This window comes from Argiope bruennichi, chromosome X1 (assembly GCF_947563725.1).
Source record: "Argiope bruennichi chromosome X1, qqArgBrue1.1, whole genome shotgun sequence".
Taxonomy (NCBI): domain Eukaryota; kingdom Metazoa; phylum Arthropoda; class Arachnida; order Araneae; family Araneidae; genus Argiope; species Argiope bruennichi.
Window position 1 is genome coordinate 35,459,453 of NC_079162.1, and position 23,270 is coordinate 35,482,722.

The following is a 23,270-nucleotide window of genomic DNA, read 5'->3' on the forward strand; positions in this document are numbered from 1 at the left end:
AAAGTTTGATGCTCGAAAAACGTACATTAGAGAGCTTTCTTTTAAATCATAGAATATGCCGATAGCGATATAAAGTAGAGTTGCTATTACTCTCCCTCTCAGATTTCAATATTTAATACGCTATTAAATAAATGATAAAAATAAAAGAAACGCAAGAAAAAACTATAAAATCTAATTTATTAATAAAAGGAATATTTGAGTTAAAATTATTTATTACGGCAAATACATTGATCAATAGTTATATTTTCATACTTTTATCGAGAAAGAAAAAATATACAATTCAAACGAATTATATACTGTCTGTTTGATACAATGCTCAATGCAGTTTAATAATTTTGATTTCCATAAGTTTGTTGAATAAATTCTCTTTAATTTTGTACTTCCTTACAAAATGGAATAAAAAATCATCTTTCATGTATAATCATAGTAAAGACAAATTAATTCGAAAAAAAAGGAATTCTAATGAAATTAGGAGTACCAGAATCTCTCACAAATATATTATTGAACAAATAAATTATTCAATAAATCAAACAAAAAAGAATGAGGAAACAAGTTAATTAAAAAAAAAAACTTTTATTAAAAGTTAACCAAATGTGTAAGCAATTTTACAGTAACTAAAATCAACAATAAAAAAAGAGTAAACAAGTATAAACTTCAATGTATTTATATGGTGGGTGATAAAGTGAACTGAAGAATATTGCTACATAATTTGTACAATCTACTATACATTACAAATACTGATACAATAATAATTATTCTTGTACAATTTTGTTCAAACCAGAATTTCTCTTTCCAGACTTTATAAAATGTAGTTTGGAACTCCGTTGGAATGGATTCAATAAAATTTTATTTGAGAAATCTGATTTGTGTCGTATTTCAGTGCGTATCAGAAGTGGGAAAAACAATTTTATAACCGAATCGTATACACAAGTACAGATTTCAAATGAAGATTCTTATACAATTTCAAAAGTAAATTTTCATTCATTCAATATATTAGAAGGAATTTTCCTTTCAAAAAGATGTATATTAAAATGTTAAAGAATCTTTTTTAATTGAAAAACATTATAGCTTAATGTTACTTAATATTTTCAATAAATTTTTATAAAAATTTAAGGAGTCATTCCATTAATTTTACCTACTTTTTAGGCATTTAGCAGACAATGATAAATTTAACAACTATTTTGCTGAGCATTTGGAATGATTAAAGTAGTAAATTCATTTATCTTAGAATGTATTTTTAATACGAATAGTTAGATTCTTTCAATGGATTCATGTGGATACTGGTTAAGTTTTATACTTCAATAAAACAAGTACGAATCCCGTTCCTTTTCAGACTTTCTGTACAGTAGCTGAAAGTCCATGGTAGAAAGTGTTAAACTGCTGAACAATTGTACCTCTGAAAAAGAAATAAGATATATTTGATACAAAATTTAGTATACACAAAAAATAGATTACATACATATAATTTAATACAAACTAAAAGATGATTAAATTCTTATTTTTGAAGTGATGTTGATGCAATGAATCTTAACGTCACTTTCTAACTTCGATATTTCATTTATAGAAACTTTCGCACGAAATAAAATGAGGAGATTAATTAAGCATAATTTAGGTTTCATGCAAGGTTTAGTTATTTTAGGTTTAAGGTGGAAAACCTCTAATGCTGTTATCTGTTTAGTCACATAATTATTTTTTGTAAAAAATAATCAATGATTTTTATTTAAAAATTATCAGAACAAAAAAATGTGCTGATAAATCATTTCAAAACGAAACGAACTCCAATAGATTTGTCAGCGAAATATACACAATTGAAAATTCCTTATTTTGTAGTTCAGTTAAGATGGTTTAGTTAACTAATTTCAAAAAAATTTGCTTAGGTTGACTATTTAAGATAAGAAGTGTAAATTTTCTTTCTGGATTTCTAGAATCGTAATCAACTTTATATAATATGCTTTTTTTCGAAATTTTTTAAAAAAAACACCTTTTTACCATAAATTTAGATTTCTTTTCTTTACTATTCAAAATTTTAATACTTCAAAAAACGCATTAAAATTAATGTAAAGATTTATAAGTAGATTCGATAGAACATTTTAGTAAGTGAAATTAACGAACTGTGTTCCTTATTTGTCCTGTTTGTGCTTCAGAGGACAATACCAATTGCGTACCAATCTGTTAAGCCCAAACGGTTTTAAATTTCCATATATAGCATAAATTCATATAATATAATCCAAGATCAAAGAATTGAAGATTGGTTTTAATGCAAGCCATTACAATAAGTTTAAGAAAAAGCAACACTGAGACATGTGAAAAAACTTTTTTCCACTTCGAATTGCATAAGTCTTGTTTCATTGTTTCACAACATTACTGTTATATCAAAATGGTGTATGGTTTCAAAACATTTATTGATGCAAAACATCTTCATTGAGGTACCACATTTACTTTCAAATTACTGTATGTAGTGTATGAGACATGTTGTCATGAAATGCAATCTGAAATTATGGGCTCCTATAGTTGCATGGAAATTTTGCATATTTTGTTAAGTGTAGTTTTTTATATACAACTTTTTAATATAACAGCGACGATGTATTTACAAAAAATTTAGAACTAAGCAACATATGAAATATCACAAAATTCAGACATTTCATACCTGAATCTAACGTTTCCTGAATCTTGAGGAGCTACCCACACTAAAGTAGCTGATTTCTTGTCTCTGTTGTCGCTGTGAGACATGCTAGCGCATTCAGGAATTTTTTTCAAGCCTACTCCTTCCAAAAATTCTCCAATAGTATTGTTTGTTCGGGGATCGTAAGCTTGTACCATCATTCCTTTAAATGGTGTACCTGTTGGGGCTTGGACATAGACTGTAAAAGAAAAAAAAAGAACATTTATTTTGAAAGCTATAGTAATAAATTGAATAATTAAATCAGCTGGTTCATTATCGACAAAACTGCTGACTATAGCCAATTTAGTTATTGCGATTTTCATAAAATTTCTACAGCATAATACGCAACGGCTTAAAGCACTTTTTTCCCACTGTAGTCAATCATATTATTATAATTGATATACAGTAGGGGTCAGTTTTTCAAACTGTGAAATCAATAATAAAATAATTAATGATATTTTCAAAAAAGTATAGTTCTCAAGTTTCAAAATCCGAATTGAAAAAATTCCCCCATTAAATATTAGAGTAAGCATATACCAGGGATGGCGAGACATTGACACGTGTGCCATTGATGGCACGGGGCACAATATTTTGGGCACATCGCCGATCAAAACGGTTTGCATTTTAGTTCAAAATAACAAAGCTCACTATGAAGTATTACAAACAAACGGGAGTGTTCCCATTCCATTTCAAAAAGGGCACAGATATTTGTACAGCTGTTAAAAATTCGGTTGATGAGAAAGAAATTGATTTGAAAAGATTTGTTTCATTAACTGATGGTGCTCCAAATATGGTGGGGGAAAAAAAGGTTTAATTTGTTTATTTCAAACAGACGTTCGACAGACAACATTCGGTTCTTGAACTCCACTGCATTATTCACCAACAAGCCTTGTGTGCTAAGAGTGGTTTAACATCTCTTGATAATGTAATGGCGTTAGTCATAAAAATAGTCAACCTCATATCGTCTCATATCCCTCATATAAGCGAAAGTTTGAAGTTTTGTTGCATGAAGTCATCTCGGTGTATAATGGCTTACTCATGTATAATAATAATATTCGCTAGTTGAGCCGCGGTAACGTATTTCAAAGATTTGTTGACTGCTTGGAAGAAATCAGTCTGTTTCTGCAAAATGTGGAAGAAATTGAACAATATCCACAGTTGTTGGATGTTATGTGGCTCTTAAAATTGATGTTTTATTAATATGCTAACACTTCAATGACTTGAATGTAAAGTTTCAAGGCAAAAATGAAACAATTATCGTCATGATTGATCTCATTCACGCTTTTGACATTGGATTGCATGTTTTAGGAACGATATTATTAAAAAAACTGCAAATACTTCCTAAATTTGAGATATATATCAAAGACTTAGATGTGCATGTGAAACTAGATGAAGAAAAAGTTATTGAAGAATTTATTTCAGTTATTGATTCGTAATTCAAGGAATTTCAGCCAGATTTTCTCAGTTAAAAGAATTATCGGAAACGCTCATTATGTACCCTGATGCGATTTCATTTGATAAACTGAACTTGTCCCAATTCGATTAGCTGCAAATTGAAGAATTTGAAATGCAAAGGGTTGATTTCCAGTCTAGTTCTATATGGATTCAAAAATTTGACGAAACAAGGAAAAAGTTGGAATTAATTGAAACAGAAATATTAACAAACAATATAAGTAAAAATGCTAGTAACGAATTCAATTCCAGACACATTTAACTGTTTGGAGAAGTTGGCTTCATCTATCTATGCCTGTGAGTCATAATTTTCAGAGATGAATAACATTAAAGACTCTCTTAGAAATCGTTTGACAGATGACTCCTATTCAGCATGCATTCTGCCAAAAGTAACATCTTGCAATCTTAATATATGTTATTTGTCATCTAATCTGCAACAAAAGAAGTCACACTAATTTTACTTTAATTAAAATTAAACGTATAACTAAAACCTTTACTACTATACAGTACAAAATGTATTTTTTCGTAGTAAATAAAGTTTTAGGTTGTTATCATTTAGTTTTATTATTTTCCCAATAATCATAAGTCAAAATTATTTGACGGCACGTCTACACCTCATTAAACATTTCTTTATAAAAAATGGCACGCTGATCCATAAAGGTTCGCCACCCCTGGCATATACAGATGAATACACTGAGATGACAAAAATCGCAGGACATTTAATAACATATAGGACCCCTTTTGCCCAGCGAAATGCAGCAACTCGACGTGGCATGGACTCAACAAATTGTTGTCTCTGCAGGAATATATAGCCATGCAGCCTCTATTGACGTCCATAATTTCGAAAATGTTGCCGGTGTAGGATTTTGTGCACGAATTGACCTCTCTATTATGTTCTATAAATATTTGATGGGATTTATGACGGAAGATTTAGGTGACCAAATCATTCGCTGGAACTGTCTAGAATGTTCATCAAACCAGTCAGGAATTATTGTGGCCTGGTGACACGTCGCATTGCCATCCATAAAAATTCCATCGCTGTTTCGGTACTAGAATGGCTGTAAATGGTCTCCAAGTAATTCAATATAACCATTTCCAGTCAATAATCGGTTCATTTGGACCAGCGGGCCCGATTTACTTCATGTAAAAACAGCTCACACTATTATGTGGTCACCACCAGCTTGCCCGTGGATGTTGAAATCTTCGCTTGCTTGCCTTTCATAGAGGTGGTGCTTATTTTCATTTCATAAACTGACTTTTCTTTTTTGCGTACTTATTAAATTGAGGAAATATATTATTGCACTTGTTAGGACTTTCAATATTGCTCAAAAATATGCGATGAATTTTCTCAAAATAGGAATCATTAGAAATTTTATTAACCTAACTGTGAAGAAATAAAGCAACTAAAAGGCTGTAGTGCCTGCATCCATTATTCTTTCTGAGTTCAATAACTTTTTTTAAAAATCTTTATTCTACTCTGTCATGTGTTTTTGGGGATGGTTTTAATTTTTTTAATTTGAGAACATTTTGGAAAGCTTTTTATTATGCATATTTAATTGCATTCGAATCCTTTCAGATAAGTAATTTCTTTATAATAGGGAAGTTGTGTCATTTTATTATCGTCTTTCTTGTTTGATTATAATAAAATTAGGTAGAAATATGTTGATTGAGAAAAGTAGGAAAATGATCGAATTAGCTTCATTGGTCATGTCACTTGAAAAAAAATGCACTGCGAAGTTTTAAATTTGAAAGAGAAAATCAAAAGTGAAAACAAAATTCCTTTTTAAAACTGAAAGAGGATATATGGCGTTTACAATCATGTGTTCTCATTGCATACATTTTTGCAGATATCACAGTTTTAGTCTGAAATAAAACTTTCTATATTACCCTCAGATATAATACATTTTTTGCACATGCAAACAAGCTTACCAATAACTTGGTCTCCAGGCCTGTAAGAGTCTGTAGATTGTACAAATGAATAAGGAGATGAATGAGCTGGCTGGGGTCGGTTACTGCCATGTTTGGGAAGCATAGCTTCGCATGCTTTGCTTGGGGCTCCCGTGGGCCATCCTGCTGCCAAGTGAAGCACAACAACAGAGACTAACACAATAGCTCGCAACATCTTTACTTCGCAAGCTGAAATGAAGATTAAAAAAATTAAACTTATAAAATTCAATTTATAATTATTGTTTTACTAGGAAAGTTTGCTCTTGATATAGATTTATAGAAAAATGGTAACCATAAATGCAATTTGTCGCACACAAACAATGAAATAATTATTTTATGCACTATATTTTTAAAAGCAATAAATAATTCTTTGATGCTTGTTTTTAATTAAGTAAGTTTCATTTGAAATGCATAATATTTGAAAAGACTTAAAATGCTGAATATTCTAACTATTTTGGTTTGTTATTTATTGTAATAACTTAAAAACATAAGCTTATTATGAGATTGAAAATTAATTACGACGCATATTTATGCTGTTTTCCACCTTCTTACATCTTTAGAAAGTAATTTTCAATTAAAAAAATATTAGTTTGTAATTTTGAATTGAAGGCAGTGTAACTACAAAATCCTTAAGAAGCATAAATTATTTTCGAATTTAATTGATGAGGCTAACTGCAATAAACAATTGCTACGGCTTTGGAAGGGATTTGCAAATAAAATTTCATAGCATAGAAATCAAAATTCAAAAGCATTAAATAAATTTTCCTTTGACTATTCAGACTGTATCAAATGATTCAATATTGACCGAGAAGTAATAAATTAAAAAAAAAAATAGAATTACTTATAAGCGGAATTTATTTCATGCATTATTAAGCAGATATTTTTTGAGAAAAATAAGGTTAATTTACAAATTTAAAAAAAGACCCAGAAATGTTCAAATAAAAATCATTAAAAGTTAATAGTTTCCGTTTCTGCTCTTTTATACTTAATAGGTTAAATAGTGCAGATTAAATGACAACATTATGAAAGGAGCTTCAAAGCGAAAAAAATATGATATCATAATACATCGGTTCACAAGACCTTATAAAACAAGTAAATGTTTTAACAAAAATAATTCTAATAGCTGGTAACCTCTCTTTGTTTTCTGAAAACTTGCTATTTCAACAACCGCTTTTAGCTTTTTCAAAAACTGAAGAAAATGAAACCCTAGATTAATTACAACGAACCTCTCGAGTATTTCCTACTTTCAGCTCTTAAATTTTTAAAGGAAGGCGAAAAGATTTATTTCTTCTAAGAGGAAAATAAGAGCGACCTTTGCGCGTCATTTTCTTCTTAGAATACTTCAAGATCTTCTTAATCTGTATCAGTGTCATGAGAGACTCATAAGGAATGAATTATTTATGTCGGACTATCTATAAAGCTTCCAAAGAGATTTCAGTCCGAATGACATTATCAGACTCATTGAAGATTTGTCTTTTAAAGTATTACAAGGGATTTTCAAAATCATTTTCTTTAGATGGAATTCTGTCGAAATACTGAATTATGCATGAAGGTGATAAATTTTATACTTGGGCAAGAACTTTCATACTCTTGGATTGTGTATAATAATGGAATATGCATTTTAAAATAGAATGAAACTTTTTCAAAGGCTATTTTAAGTTATTTTGAAAGGATCCATGGATTTCTATGTAGAAAGTAATACAACTCTTTGTAGTTGCATAGCAAAACCAATTAAAAAGCATATGAAAACTTCGAAGGTCTACAACGAAAACAGAGGAAAACTGAGACTCTATGATAAACAAAATAATGATTTTTACTTTTTGACTATGATAAACAAAATAATGATTTTTACTTACTATCATTGCACCAAGAAAATTGAAGTTGAAAAAGTAAAGCATAAAATTTGAAAGATATAAATATGACTTAATTCATATTTCAGTGATAAATATCTTTGACAATATCGGCATTCTTTCTGCTTCTTGCTAAATAAATTTTAATTGTAAACCGTCGCCCTTCGAAAATTATAAACCTGAAAAATATATTTAAAAATTGTAAACTATACGTAATGTAATGATGATTTTCATAGATCTGAAGTAGTTTTTGAAGTATATTTCCTGAGGAATTTAGTTTCAAATGATAAGTATATTTTACATTAATAATAAAAATAAATGGTTTCCTGACTAACATATAAGATTCTAAATATCTTAACTTTAAGTTCAAGTGAAAGCACATTACCAGATATATTGGAATTTAATTGATTTTTTATTTTATTTTTATTTTAATGCAATTTAGTCGCTGTTTGATTCTGCATTTATCAATATATATAATTATTCACCAGCGTCTGTAACGCTAGATGGATTTAAAAATATTCCACTCTTCTGCTACGCGTCATTATCAGATACGAAATAGTAAATTCTGTTTTGACTTCTAGCAAGTGAGACAGGTTTTTTTAATGCTTAATTTGGCTGATTTATTGGTGTACAAATAAACCTAAGCATGAATAAATAGCAAAACTCCATGAGCTGAGGAACTTTCATTATTTTATATTTATTGTTATTTTATATTTATCATTCTTTTCTGTTAGTGGATCATTTTTTCTATCTAATTTTAGTGATTAGTTTTGATTTGAGAGTTCGTGAATAATATGGATAAAGAAGATCCCATTGCTTGGAAGCAAAACTTAAAATTTTTATTTTATATACTTACATTTAAAGTGTAGTGCAATTAATAATTTCTTTTCTATATCTCAAGCACTCTGCCCATTTACAGCAAATTTTCTACTGTAATTTTGGTTTGTTAATCTGCAACCATCAGATCTAAGATATTGTCAACAGGACAACAGTCCATCTGGACGGACACATCTTCTAATTACTAAATCTTAATAATCTTAAATAATCCTTCCAATTACTAAATAATTCCTAACAGCCTGATCATTAACATAAAATGTTTCTACGAAACTAGAAGGTTCAAATTTGCATACAAATTTCGGTATTTTAAAGTAGATTAGTCTAACATTAAAATGATATAGTTAAGCTAATGCGAGAAAAACGAATCTTGGTTTAAGTGATATATTGATTGCTTTGGATTCGATAGATGTCTGGCGTATACGAAGGCAAGTGATCCACGGCTTTGGAATTTTAATTTTTATGACAATGGGCATCTCACTTAAAAACTCTTCGCACTAGAATAGAAGCGTTTGTCTCAAATATTTAAAGTGGACGAGGCTGGAATATGCAGCAGAATTTTAATGATGAAATCGAATGTCAAGTTTCTTCAATCGAACTGTTAATATCCAACTTCTGCCCATTAATATTTGTACGCATTTAAAAAGAACAAATTCTTATTTTTATAGTTCCTTCACTGGAATTTCTGTATACAGAACTGCATGACGTTCCTTGGATAAAAGTTTTAGTTAAAAATGCTAGTTTATGATCTCTATTACGATGGTAAAACTTAAAAGTCTGCAGTTTTAAGGGAAAAAAAATGGAACTTCCTATTGATTATTAGAAATCTCAATTAGCAACTGGATTTTTTTAAAAAAGCTTCAATTTTAAATTGTGTATAATATCTTAAAAATAAAGGAATAATTTGTAATGAATCACTTATTCAAATATTTTGTGATTTCAAAAAAAAAAAGCTATTGCATTTGTAGTTTAACTTGAAAAGTGAAGCAAAATAACACAGTACAATGGCCAAATTCACGGAATTTTTTTAACACTTATTGAAAGAATATAAATTGAAAAAAGAATTAAATTCACGAATGGAATTTTGTCCGAAGTAACAATATGAAAAAAATCCTGCTTATTTTTTAAAATTTAATTTTGTTGCTTGCAAAAGAGTTGCATATTTTGGAAAGTTGTCTAGAAAAGCAGCCTTTTACTAAAAGAACATTAACCATTGATATCTTAAAATATTAGAATTATCTTTCTATACTTATAGAGGAAGAAATAAACTTCATATAAATCGATTTACGTCACAAAAACAAATTTATATAAATTTTATGCAAAACCAATTTCTGAACTGATAATCGTTTCTGCACCATCAACCACTGCACCAACTATTCTGCACCAATCGGAGAAGTATAAAAGCATTTCGTTAGAACAGACTAAAAATCTACTTTAACGAAATGTTCTTATGCTTCTCTCATTAATAGATTTAACAATTATATTTGTTTCAGAATGTTTAAACATATTCTTTTGAGGAATTAGGGAATCTCATTCTTGTTATACAAATACCAAATTTAAATAATTTGTAATTGGAATTTATAGATTTCATAAAAAGTTATCATTTCATCATCGAAAGGATGTTTGTGTGAAAGGCTTAATTAATTACGGAGTGAAATATGCTAGATTTGAATTTACCAATAAGCATTGTAACTCAATATTTAAATTAAATGTTGTAACATTGAAACAATGCGTCTTTTACAGAATTTTTCAGATGATTAGAACTCTACAATTAACATATACTTATTATTTCGCATCTTAGGATACTAGAAAGGGATAAAAAAACTATCCTACAGTTAAACGCGCGTGATCTCAGCCTGCTTGGCGGCACTTGGCCGAAAATGAGTTCGCTACAGACACACGTTGCGTCAGTTGAGTTAATGGGAGTTATTATGAGTCGTCTGTTACGTCAAAAGTTGTTAAACTAGTGAAAAAGAAAGTAGCTCCCACTTGTAGTTCATGGTGGCGGAAGTTTCCGAAGAAAAGCCCGTCATGATCATGAGAAAGAGAAAGCTATTATGATTAAAAAAGTAGAAAGGAAAAAGGCGAGTAAGAAAAACTTTCAATTGTGTCAGCGCCTAGCTGCCCAAAATCGGTTTCGGCTATCAAAAGACAACGCCTTTACTTCACGAAAGAAGGAAAGGTTCATTCGATAAAATTTTTTTATTGTTGAAGCATTTTTTTTTGTGAGATATAGGCGTAACCTACTGGTTTACCGCTTTTTAATTGCTTCTATGCTGGTACGAAGTCAACGAATTTGGGAGGATTGTTTTAAGCATACTTTCAACAGAAAATAATTGATATATTTTTGTTTATTGATTTATGGGGTTAATGTCTCTTCGGTTTATTTGTTTGGTGGCATATAAGGCAATCAGTGATCAATACATGGATATGAATTTAGTTTGCACACTGGTTAGCCTTGTACTGAATGAGAGATCAACGCTAGAAAAAGAAAGAAATATGATTGGATATAACGTAATACATACGGTTATTGTTCCGGGATGAAAACAACATTAAAAATAATTTCTATTCAAGAAAGCGTGATTATATCGTAACCCTCCCCCCATATATTTTTCATAAAAAATGACATATGCTTTCGAAACAAACTGCTAACTTTTTTTCACTGAGAATAAATTTGCCTATTTTGATTTCCTGCATTTTTAAATGCTTTCAAGTTCGGTTATATGCATTATGCGCCATCCATGAGGCAAAATATTTATTAATTGAAACTAACTATTTCTCCGATTGCGTTGAAATATTTTAACAAAATAACAGCGATTTTGAAATTTAATTTAACTATGTTTCAGCCTCGAATATCACTACATTTGTTCCTCAACATTTAGAAAAGCTGAATTTCTATTTATATACAATGTAATTTTTCTTATTATTTTCAATAAAACATCTTTTTGCGTTACAAAACTTAAAATTGCTTTTTATTTTAATGAAAATATCATATGACTTAGTTATAATTTATACAGCTATTCCACCAATTGTTAGGCAGATGAAAACAACGAATTACAGCAATTGAATCATCAAAAATAAATCCTTCTAATAAAAGGAAGGAAAAAATTAATTTTTTTTAATGTCAAAATTTTTTCTGATATAATCATCTAACTCTCAGTTATTTTGTTTAAAATTATTTAAAGGATGTTATATACTGAATATCGATAATGACTATGTAAGATTTTTTCTTTTAAATAAGAGATACGCAAAATTATGCATTGTGTTTACAGAAAACGTTACAGCTTTGGAATTAAACACTTTTATCAATTAAAATGAATTATTTCTATTTGCTTACAAACATTTTTTGAAAATATCTTTTAATATAGAGGCAGCATTCAAGATATTTCCAATATTTGTTGATGAATAAGTAAGAGTTTTTATTCGATAAGCAATAGCAAAATTAAAAACAAAACCATTAAGCTATTCTATTATCAGGGACGAAAGCACAACATTCAGTATTACTCAATTTGAGTCTCTAGGGGAAACATCCATCATTATTTCCGTAAGTACAAAGAAAGGAATGAGAAACGTTGAAAGTTATAACAGAAAGACAACTATAATATTAAACAATAATAGCTCTCAAATATCACAATTTAATTAGTTCTATAGCAAGTTCTATCGCTTATTATTCTTTTTAAATTTAATCTACAGCAATCTATTACTATGTTTTTGATTCAGGGAATTTGTATGGTACTTAAGATTAGTGATCGTTCACTAACCTTATTCCATTAATCATTGACGTTCATATAGAGAAAATCAATTTAGATGGATGCTTTGGAAGTTCCTTTGTTGAATAGATAAAGTAGCTGGAACAGTGAAATAACTCATTCTTCTGTTTATCATTTGACTTAAGTAGAGAATTAACCCACTTCCTATATATCACGGTGTAACTTCAGACTGGGAGGCTTATCCATCAAATCAAGTATCTGAGATGATTATGGTATAACCGTACTGTTGGTTTGAGATATTTTTTGCTTTAATGTTCAAAATAAATCTACATACCATTGTAAATGAGTGTGAATTTTCTTTCATTCTTCAATTAAAAATTTGTTCGAAGAGTCACTATAGAGTACTTTGATACAAAGAAATTCACTGGTCTCTCTTCTAGAACATGTGTTAATGAATTCATTAAAATATTATAAAATTTACAAAACTCATTTTCGTAGTTTTGTATATTATTGTCTGATTACTATATCGCTCACACAAAGAAAGGAGAAGTTATCCTTTATAACAAAGCAATTTTATATATAAAGAAACATTTGTACCTGGATTTGGTTCAATTCTGGCTCTTGCGACATTTAGCTTTAACTTTCAAACTGATCTTAGGACACGGTTGTTTTTTTTTTGGACTCGAAATTTGATAAATTTCTAACCGACACAGAGCAAAACTTAAGCCTTCCAAGTTTTTTAAAAAATGACAATGCGTATTCTGTGGAAATAACATCTGAAGCAAATAATCCGGTTAAAAATTTGGAAGATGGTAACATAGATGAAAACGATGAAATTAAGCACTAAATAAGGAAGGAGGGTACAGAAAAATTGGAGCTATCTGATTGAAGATTTTTCTTTTAGAATACGTATTAAATTTAAGGAGAGAATTTCACAAAAGTAGATGTATTGATAAAGAAATTTATCAATATCCTTCAGCTGGAAGTAAGCAAACCAATGAAGAACAACTTTTTTTCCCATTAAGAAAAAAATTCTGAAGATAATTCAGAAAATAAAAATATTTTACCAAAAAAATGTTTTTAATTAAAGGTGCTAATAAATGAATTCAAAAATATTAGTGTTATGCTTTTGATGAAAGTTGATTTGATAAAAATATTTCTATTAAATATAAGAATGCATTTTTTTTAAAAAAATTTTCGAGATAAAATATATTTTTTAGCACTAGTTTCTTTTTATATAATACAGACTCGCATGCGGTATTCAAAATACAAATATTGTCGAGTTAAAATTGTATACATAATTCTTAGGAACATATGAATGGTGGAGTGCTAGTCAGTATGGAGTGGTAATACCAGTTTTCCTATTTAGGATAGAAATACCGTAACTACTTAAACGTAAAATTCAAAGATACTTAACCATTTATAACCTGCAAACCACTTATAAACTTGACGAAAGAGTCGTATTAGTTCAGGAAAGTTCATTCGCCCGTATTGCCTTAAGAGCAATTGTCATTTAACTCATTAGCATTATCGGAAAATTGCAAAACTGTTTCCTTACTTGTTGCGACAAAAAGGCAACTTGTGAATATTGCTTCTAGGGAAGTATGAATCATATCCTTACCGAGCTCCATTTCTGGGCTAATGAGGAACACAGTGGTATTACCTATTCTCTCCTTCATTCATTCATGAACGGAACAGGTCATTCAATAAAGAAAAATTGTACGCGCAACAAATACGAATTGATAATATCATCAACAAGATAGAGAACAGTTACATAATTGTTGGATGCATTTGAAATACTGATACGGCTGTTTTTTTTTGTTTTTTTAATTAAATGTGTCTAGAATGTTTAACACCTGGAAGAAAAAAAATATGAGTTTTATTGAAGAAACACTACTACCTTTTAAAATGCATGTAGCAAATGGATTTTAATGGAGTTTCAAGGATATTTATTATTTAAAAGAAAAAAGGTTAAAATATCGAAGTGGCTTTGTTATCTTAGCCGGTTTAGCTTACTTTTTACTATTCAGTTAGAATAAATAATTAAAAAGAATGATATATAGAGTGCTAATACTTTTTGATATTCTAGCAAAATTAAAGCCTTTTTAAAATTGTTTGCATAGCGGAGAAGAAACAGTCATTATTTAATAAAAATCTTCGTCATTTAAAAAAAGGAAAAATTGAAAATTGCCTTTCGCAATTGAAGAAAATGAGTTATTCCGATTTTTTTCGCTTTACGAATATAAGAATATTCAGAACGAATATTATCACTTGAACACACAAAAATTTCTTAATAAATTAAAAAAAAATCCTCGCGTTAATGATTGAATTTTGACTTCCTTTAAATCTTTTTATTTTCTGGAACACAAATTGAAACTAATTTTAAAAGTTACATTTAAATATATTGCAAACCCGGATCTATTTGTAATTTGCTATATCCAGGTATATGTATTTCAACATATTATTTTGCTATATACAGGTATATATATTTAACTATATCATTAATTTTTGTAGAGAAATTGTTACCACATTTCTGAAATCCTTCTGTTGATTTTTTAATTCTTTGTTCGTTGCATTTATTTGGTAGAATTAAAAAAAAAAACATTTTTAGAAAGTTCTTTTGAGAATTTCATTAAATTTAATTAATGCTGTTGATTAAATTTAGCGTATTTTTTTTCATAATTTTCGCCTAACTCTTAGAAAGAAATGATCTCACAAATATTTGACTTATGGCTTGGACTATAATATGGATTAAATATTATTTTGGACAACAGTAAAGATTTATCATTAGAAGAAGATTTAAATTTTAGAAAGAAACACGGAGTTGAAATTTTGAATTAACTGGAATTGTTTTGTATTGTTATGAAATTCCACAATCTCAAAATTGGTTTTCTTTTTTTCCAACAGTTGTACTGTTGTAGGAATTTTGTACAACTGTAAGAGTTATAAAAAGACAAATCTCCCACATTAACCTTCTTCACACCGTCAAAGCAGAATTATTTGTCATTCGATGTGGTATAAATAATTTTGTTAGAATATAGGAATAGGCTTCATTGCAAAAGTAGATTGATATATTCACAAGTTTTCGATATAAATAACTTGTGATTAAATAGTCTTTTTATGCAGAGAAAAGCGGAAAAATCGCTTGAGGTTCGAAGGTTAAGATAATCTATTTTTGAAAACTATGATAAATAAATTTTAATTCAACAATAATTAGCTTCCACTAAACCACTTTTTTTTGTTACTTTAAAAGATAAATTTATTAATTGTAAAATTCCCCAAGTAAAAATATTATAATCGAAAATATTTAATTTCCATAAAAGTATGTCCGATTCTAATGCATGTAATTTTTAAAAGAGTGATTTTTCAATCTCATTTGGGTTGAGAAACAGTTCGTAACTTTTATTATATTTTTTTTGACATCTTAAAAAACATTAAACGAACGAAAATATGTCTATTTAAAGATCGGAAATAAGAATAAGGGAACCAAGTAAAGGAAGTCTTGAACAAAACAAGATTTATTACAAATTCTACAAGCATCATTCACTTTTTTTAAATAATGAAAGGTGTTAGGTCAGAAAGTTTCTAACAAGTTAACGCGGAAGATCGAGGTAAACAGTTGCACTTTAAAAAGAATAAAACGATACAACAAGATTTCTTTAACCTTCCGCATTGACTCTTCTTTTATTCTTCGACACCCTTTTAAATGCATTATCTTCCTTTTTCTTTACTCGCAACATTCATTGTATAGACTTCTTCTTCTTGAGTGCAGCCGACCACCCCGCTACCACTGAACGTAGCAGTATCGGCAAGATCATTGTATAGACTGTTCTAGTTTTCATATGCTTTCGCTTTCATTCAGAAGCGGATTTTCATTGAGAAAATTTTATCATTCATACTTTTGCATTTAAAAGTTACAAAAAAGCAAATTTGTCATTATATGGTTTCACTTTTTTTAAACGTATTTCTTGGTTAGAATCAAAATATTTATATGCAGTATACTGCAGAATACTACTTTTTGAATTATGTATATGTAATGGAGTAGGAGTCATCCTTGAATAACGGAATGTTTATTTGATTATTTGGATATTATGAAAATTATAAAAGTATACTTCAAAACTTAAAGAAAATTCAAAACAATTAAAAAATTGAATTGTCATCATTCAATAAAACTGGGTGGCCATCTTCCATATTATATAAAAATTGGCTTGAAAAAAATCATAAGACACAATTTTTTAAAATTAAATCTAATTTTTATTTAAAAATATATCCGTGATATATTTTCTTTTAACTTAAAATTAGACATTTCGAAACATTGCGTAAATCTAGGACGTCTTTTCAAGAAGGGTCAAATAATCAAAAACGGGGTGTTTGGTAATTTAAGCTCGCGTTGAAAAATGTCTCAGCATCTTTTCTTAGATTTTATATCTTGCCGTACAAAATTAGTCATGAGGAATTGCGCCAAAAGTAAAATTAGAAAGCAAATTAAAAACATTTCCAGTTATATGTAGAAACACAAAATTAGTTTATATCCGTTTATTTGACCGTCAAAATTTTTTATATACTTATAAATCTACAAAGATATTTGTTAGGATATGCGATTCTAGTCAAAACGAAACTTAGAATCCTTGTCCAATTACTTAAGTGTGACCTAGTTTTCGAGTTAGATGATAAGTTTGTGGGAAAATTTAATTTAAAATGAAAGCAAGGCATGCAACCTGTGCAGTTATCCTCTCCTATATTGCCAGCACAGCATATATTTCAAAAGCTTTCTGTGTGCTAATTTCCTGCTCATCATAATGTCAGGAAGCAGATCTGCCCGAAGGAAATGATGTGCACCAACAATCCTGACATTTCCATTGTGTGACATAGAAATTTGACCTTCAATTAGTTTACGTACACAATAGGTTATTCATTATTCTGAAACATTTCGGAACATATAGGGATACAAATCCTTCGCTAACTATGAAATTTTAGTTTACATTCTCTGTTTGCTTTTGTTTGTTGAGAATACGATTGTTTTAATTGAAAAAGTTCAAGGTCAATGTGGACTGAAAAAGAATAACTTTATTTAGATATACACTTTCCGAGTTTAGTTACTATAAATCATGTAGCAGTCAAAATCAGTTTAAAATTAAATAAAATGAAAAGAATTCTATTAATTAATTAATCCTTGATTTGGATTCTGAATCTATTTAAACAGCTTTTTTTTTTTTTTTTTTTTTTTTTTTTTTTGAAATTCGATAAAAAATCCCTCGGGAATTAAAAAAAAAATCTTAACCAACAAAAATATTTGAAAGGTGTCAATACCTTCTTTTTTTAGTTTTGCTCTTTAAAATAAAAGACAAATGAAAAAAAAAACTATTTGGAATAAAGAAAAGGACAATTTTTTAAAATTCAAGTTAATAAATCGCCAGCTGTATTTTATTAAAATTCAGAATATCAACTTGAAATTCCATAGAAATTACGATTGGATATGCAGATGTATTTATTTAAGTTCTATTGTTATAGGCGATATTTTACACGAAAATTTGGGGTTAAAGAAGAACATTACTTTATATAGCATCTTCTTTTATCTATAACCACAATTCTTTTATCTATAACCGATTTCAGGGGTTCATTAATACCAGTTACTCATATTTTTCCTACTTGAAAGTTTTCATTTAGATCTTACCTGTAAGCTGAATTTTTAGAAATTTATATTTTTCCTTTATATAATCAAGCTGTCTCTTAGAAATTGTAATATTTTCGATGATCAAAGGCAAATTTGTCCTATAAACGTTTTATAGAATATATCATTTCTCTATTTGAGGATGAGTTTAAAATTCAGTAACGCGTGGGTGTTTGCTTAGCTACATATTCTACATTCCTTTCGGAATCCATTGCTACCGATATTCAGCCTTAAAGCAAAATATTAATTTAGACAGTGTAATGCCAACCTAAATGAAACTGCTTGCATCCTACAAACCATTTATCACCAAGATACAATTCTCTTTACATAACAATAAGGTCGACAAATAAAGTACCCAGTGCATAATGTTATTTGAATCAAATTGTTGAGACGGAAATAATTCCTCTTGTTAGCAGATTAAAAATGCAGTTGTCATCCAAAAATATTTTAACGATTTGTAAATACCGCTTTTAACATTGAAATGATATTTTTTTCTCACACTTTTGCCATTTAACTTAAAATGTACTCAGTTTAAAGGTAAATATTTAAAACCAATTCCTAAAAATGTCTGACTTTCGTTTGTTTACATTTGAGTCGGAAATTGGGTTATTTTAATGATTGAATTTTTTATCTTTTTTCTAAGCTTTGGAATCTTTTGGTGTTTCTAAGCGAATAGATGAGTGCTTCGTTTCTGGAACCATTTTAAAGAATATAAAGCAGTTTGTATAAAAATTGAAAATTTGTCAGTTTATAATGATTGATATTAGCATGGTATAAATAAATCAAGTATTATTCTTTTGAAAAATACGTATATACAATTATAAAGCTTCAAATAATTTTTAGCATTTGTTTAGATAAAATATGAACATTTATATTTAAATAAAAATTGTGCTATGTAGGGTTATCGGAAACATCAGTCTTCATTCAATTACCGAGATAAAAGAAATGACGATATAGATAAATGATAAATTCACAAACTAAACATTGTTCTTCCATAATTTATCAATGACAGTAAAGGCGAAGTCAGCTACTAATTGCTGAAAATTAATTGCCTTTCATTGCATTGTGATTTCTTTTTATGTAATTGATCGGATCACTCGTACTTGTATCATCATTATAGCTCTTCTAACAAAAGTCAATGACAAAGAAATGAATGAATCCTTTCAGTGAAAATCCATTGCAAGTCACGAGCAGTTAGACAATTACTTTGAAACTATGCATGCCTTTGAATCAAACCTTGAGAAAGTACCATTTCATTTTGAGGTCAACTCATTAAAAGAACTCGGTTTAATTAATGAGTGTTTCAAGGATTTTTCTCTATAGATATGAAGTACAATAATGGTTCATTCATAATTTTCTTATTGCTTTAATATCTTGGACTATTCAGAAACTTAATGTAATTACATGCATTCATTGATCATCATACAACTTCTGCAGAGTAAATAATTTTTACCATAAAAATTCCTTTTTGAAAAACTTGTGATTAATTATATTTTATTCTATAGTACAATCAAAATGTTTTTCTAATGTCGATGAATCTTGCTAAAGAAAATACGAGATCTATTTTAATAAGATGATAATGAGTTAATCATTAATGTGTTGGTTTACCAAATTTTCCACCGATAATTATAGCAAGCAACCAGAAACTACTTAATGACACAATTTACTTAGAATTAATTATGACGCGTTTCTTTTGAAAGATTTTAATTAAAAAATACAATTTAATAATTATTTGTGTTGCTTCCATCTGCAAAATTTTATCAAATTAATCTATCAATAATGAGCATGAGCAAAAAATTTAGTTTCATATTTGAATGATTTATCATAACCTATTTATTCAAATTATTATTTATTCAAAACCTTTCTAAATCTTAAGTTGAGCAATCTTTCTCCGATTTTCACTTTTATCTTCATGGAAGGTGGTGCATTAGAATTACGAACAACAATTTTAATACAAAATTGAGGGACAGATGATACGATATGTTATCTTTATATTACATGCAATTGTGCAAGTTTAATATCGACATACATGCAGAAACGCGAGCTGTAATGCTTATATACCTACAAAACGAGATTCAATTCAAACAAACAATTGTAATACGAGTTATTGAAATTAAACCAAACTTTGGTGATTTTGTAATTCGTATAAGCGACTCGAATTGAAAATGCAGCCAAAAGTTTCAGAAACCTTGAAAACGATGGTAATTACTCCAAAAGGACATTATCTGCATGTAAACGATCTTTGAGTTTAACGAAGCAGAACGACAAGAAATATAAGTAGGACAATTAGTATTTAAACAGATACAGAAAGATTCAGCATGGATAGATAAAGTAAGCCTCGCATCATTTTAGAATCAAAACAAAAAAAAGCATTCACTTTTGTGCAGTACCATTGTAAATGAAATACTACATATTTTCTGTTAAGTCTTTTGTAATATTCCATTTTTTATGAAATATTGAGACTTAGTAGCATTTTTAATAGAAACAAATTGGAGAAGCAGACGGAATTTAAAATTCATGGAAGTAAATTGCAACAAAATATGAGCATCATAAAATGAAACTAGTAAATTTCACAGAATATTAACTGAGAAATTTGGAAAGAACATTCGGAGGATTAGAAGGTTAAGTCTTTTAAAAAGCATTCAGTAGTATTGAAAGAGTATATTCAGTTAAATAAAACAGATTTATGTTTGGCAATTGATTTTGATGATCCTCATATAGCTATTTGTAATTTTAATATCAATACTTTATAATAAGAAATAATAATATCACTGTTTAGTATGTTAGTGTTTATTATAATATATTTAAATGGCCCGCAAGTCTTATTTTAAGCTTATTTACATCTCAAAGGATGGGACTTATTAAATAGGTTCAATAATATGTATTGATCCAGTTAATCGACTAAAAAATAATTCAATAAAATTTTATTCAATTTAAATTAGGATTTCATTTCAATTTCATTAGAGATAAGCGAATAGTGTTTAAAATGCATTTCAAGTTCTATTTTGCTTTTTTTTTGGATAGATACCATTTCTGATGATAAATTAATCCGTACGATTCCTCTTTTTTTTGCTAATTCATTTCTAAAAAACAATTTTTTTTCTAGTTCAATATCTCATTTTCTGTCTAGCTAAACACTGAATCAGATATTTTTAGCCATGACTTAATTATCAAATTTCATTTTATACAAAATACAGGAAATTTTTAATTATCAACAGATTAAACGTGTTTAACATGTACATCCAATTTTGCTCAGTTTTCCAATGATGAAGCTAAAGAATTCTTTATTTATGAAAACGAATTAAATTTATTAGAAAATCCTAAAAAGTGGAATTTTATACTTGGATTTAGAACGTATCGAAAGGAAAACTTGGTAAAATGCTTCAAAATAGTCAATGTATACAAGCTTCTTTGTGAAATTGAATTACCTTTTTGCCAGTTGCTAATTCTTTTCAATAAAATTAATAGAAACTTTTCTATCGAAAAGGATAGAAAAAAATACACACAAAAAAAAATACAAAAATAAATATGCATTCTGTTTAGAAAGTCTTTCTTGCTATATCAGGAAAACTTTATAAAAGCATTTCTTTTTAAATACACAGTATTTATCATAACACACATATATATATACTACCTTTGTGCTTTTATTATTTAACTTATTTTCTTGACAGGAGTCCACAGATCAAAGTTTCGAATGTACGATTTTGGTAAAGAGTATGATTTTAATTTCGCAATAATAAAAAAATAATTCACCTTAATTTCGGTATCCGAATAATAATTTAATCAAACATTGTGACTATACTTTTAAATCAATGTTTAAATATCCATAATCAGCTGTTGCTTGCTTTATAATGCAAGTTAGAAACACATTCCATTAAAGATTTCTAAAAGAAACTGAAGAATCCAACTTGAGCGCTAATTAATTTTGAAATTAAACGGTTTGTTTAATGCAGGTTGATTGTACCAAACTAACATAATTTATACATCTGATTTTTTGCTTTTTCAACTATCTAAATGGATGACTATATTTTTACTGGGAATGTGTTGTATTAATTCAACTAAAAGTTCATAGAACATTTCAGATATTCATAGATTCCTAGTAATTCATAGATTCTTGTATCGATTTATAACTTCTATCAGTGAATAAGTTTTAATTTGTAAATTTAAAGTTACAATCATTTGTTGTTACATCATATTTAACGCACAAGTTAATCTGTTAAGTAGTCTCGAATATGCGTAGATAATTGTTTTAGTTCTTAAAAGGTATTAAATGGCAATTTCAAATAATCATGGCATTTTCGAATCGCATATCAAACAAATACAAGTAGCGGATTTAATTATTTTATTTTACAAAATATAAAATTAAATGTTAATTATTCCCATCAAGATATACTAAAAATATTTTAATTTAATATTAAAAAGAATTTTCATAAGCAGGCTTTTAGCATTTTTTAAAACAAATAACAAATCTTATCTAACAGCAATAAATAAACAAAAATGAAAAAGTTAAATGAGTTGATTAATTCAGCTGAGATACTACATTTCATTTCAATTGCGAATTAACTGAGTTTAAAAGAATGGATAAACAATTAAATATTTAAAGTCTACAAGAAAAACAACTAATTGTATTGAGTGTGCCTCCAATTTCCCAATAACAACACGCTTTCTAGGCCGGAGAGAAGCAAGCCTAAGGCGTGATCAAGAAGTGAATAAAGAAAATGCAACTCAACTTACGGTTGTTGTTGATAGAGTGGGTTACAGCAAGCAAAGTGGAGAAGTTTGAAATGAGTACCTGCCTTCACTATATATGCCGGACTACTTCGCAGGGTCGTTGTACCAGCTATAACCAATGATAGGTGTCACTGTTGTCGAACTGACCCATTTTGGAACTCTTTCACAAAGAGTAGATCGGCCAGTAGGGTGATGTAGCCGACGCTCAACAATTTGCAAGGGCATTGCGTCACCCTTAGAAGAACACAGGTTTTACACGCTATTGGACAGATTTCGGAATATAATCACCACCCCGCTAACTTCAATGAAAAAGTTGTACGTTTCAGCAATGCGTAATTAGGATCGAGCAAGGGAGAAGAAAATTACAATAAACTGTACGGATGATGCATGGGATAAGTCTTCCGTGATTACAA

The 23,270-nt window shown here is 28.7% G+C and overlaps 1 protein-coding gene across 3 annotated transcripts; it reads right to left on the reverse strand.

The window, feature by feature from the left end:
* Nucleotides 1-561: 561 nt before the first annotated feature.
* On the reverse strand, nt 562-23,039 carry LOC129958647 (putative ferric-chelate reductase 1). 3 transcript variants are annotated; one of them, XM_056071252.1, is made up of 4 exons: nt 22,919-23,039; nt 6,044-6,250; nt 2,648-2,861; nt 562-1,396 (listed from the first exon to the last, which is right to left on the reverse strand). In XM_056071252.1, exons 2-4 carry the CDS (start codon nt 6,234-6,236, stop codon nt 1,330-1,332), a joined length of 474 nt encoding a protein of 157 aa, XP_055927227.1. In that variant the 5' UTR covers nt 6,237-6,250; nt 22,919-23,039; the 3' UTR covers nt 562-1,329. The 3 variants fall into 3 exon arrangements, with proteins under 3 accessions (XP_055927227.1, XP_055927225.1, XP_055927226.1); XM_056071250.1 differs by having other exon boundaries at nt 22,861-23,036; XM_056071251.1 differs by lacking the exon at nt 22,919-23,039 and adding an exon at nt 13,873-13,982.
* Between the last annotated feature and the right edge of the window lie 231 nt (nt 23,040-23,270).

What these genes read in the sequence shown, in the direction of transcription:
- LOC129958647 (XM_056071252.1), bottom strand. Translation starts at nt 6,236, where the DNA reads ATGTTGCGAGCTATTGTGTTAGTCTCTGTTGTTGTGCTTCACTTGGCA. An exon ending in GCCTGGAGACCAAGTTATTG is followed by an intron (nt 2,862 to 6,043) that starts GTAAGCTTGTTT and finishes TTTCTTTTACAG; the next exon opens with TCTATGTCCAAGCCCCAACA. An exon ending in TCAGGAAACGTTAGATTCAG is followed by an intron (nt 1,397 to 2,647) that starts GTATGAAATGTC and finishes TTTCTTTTTCAG; the next exon opens with AGGTACAATTGTTCAGCAGT.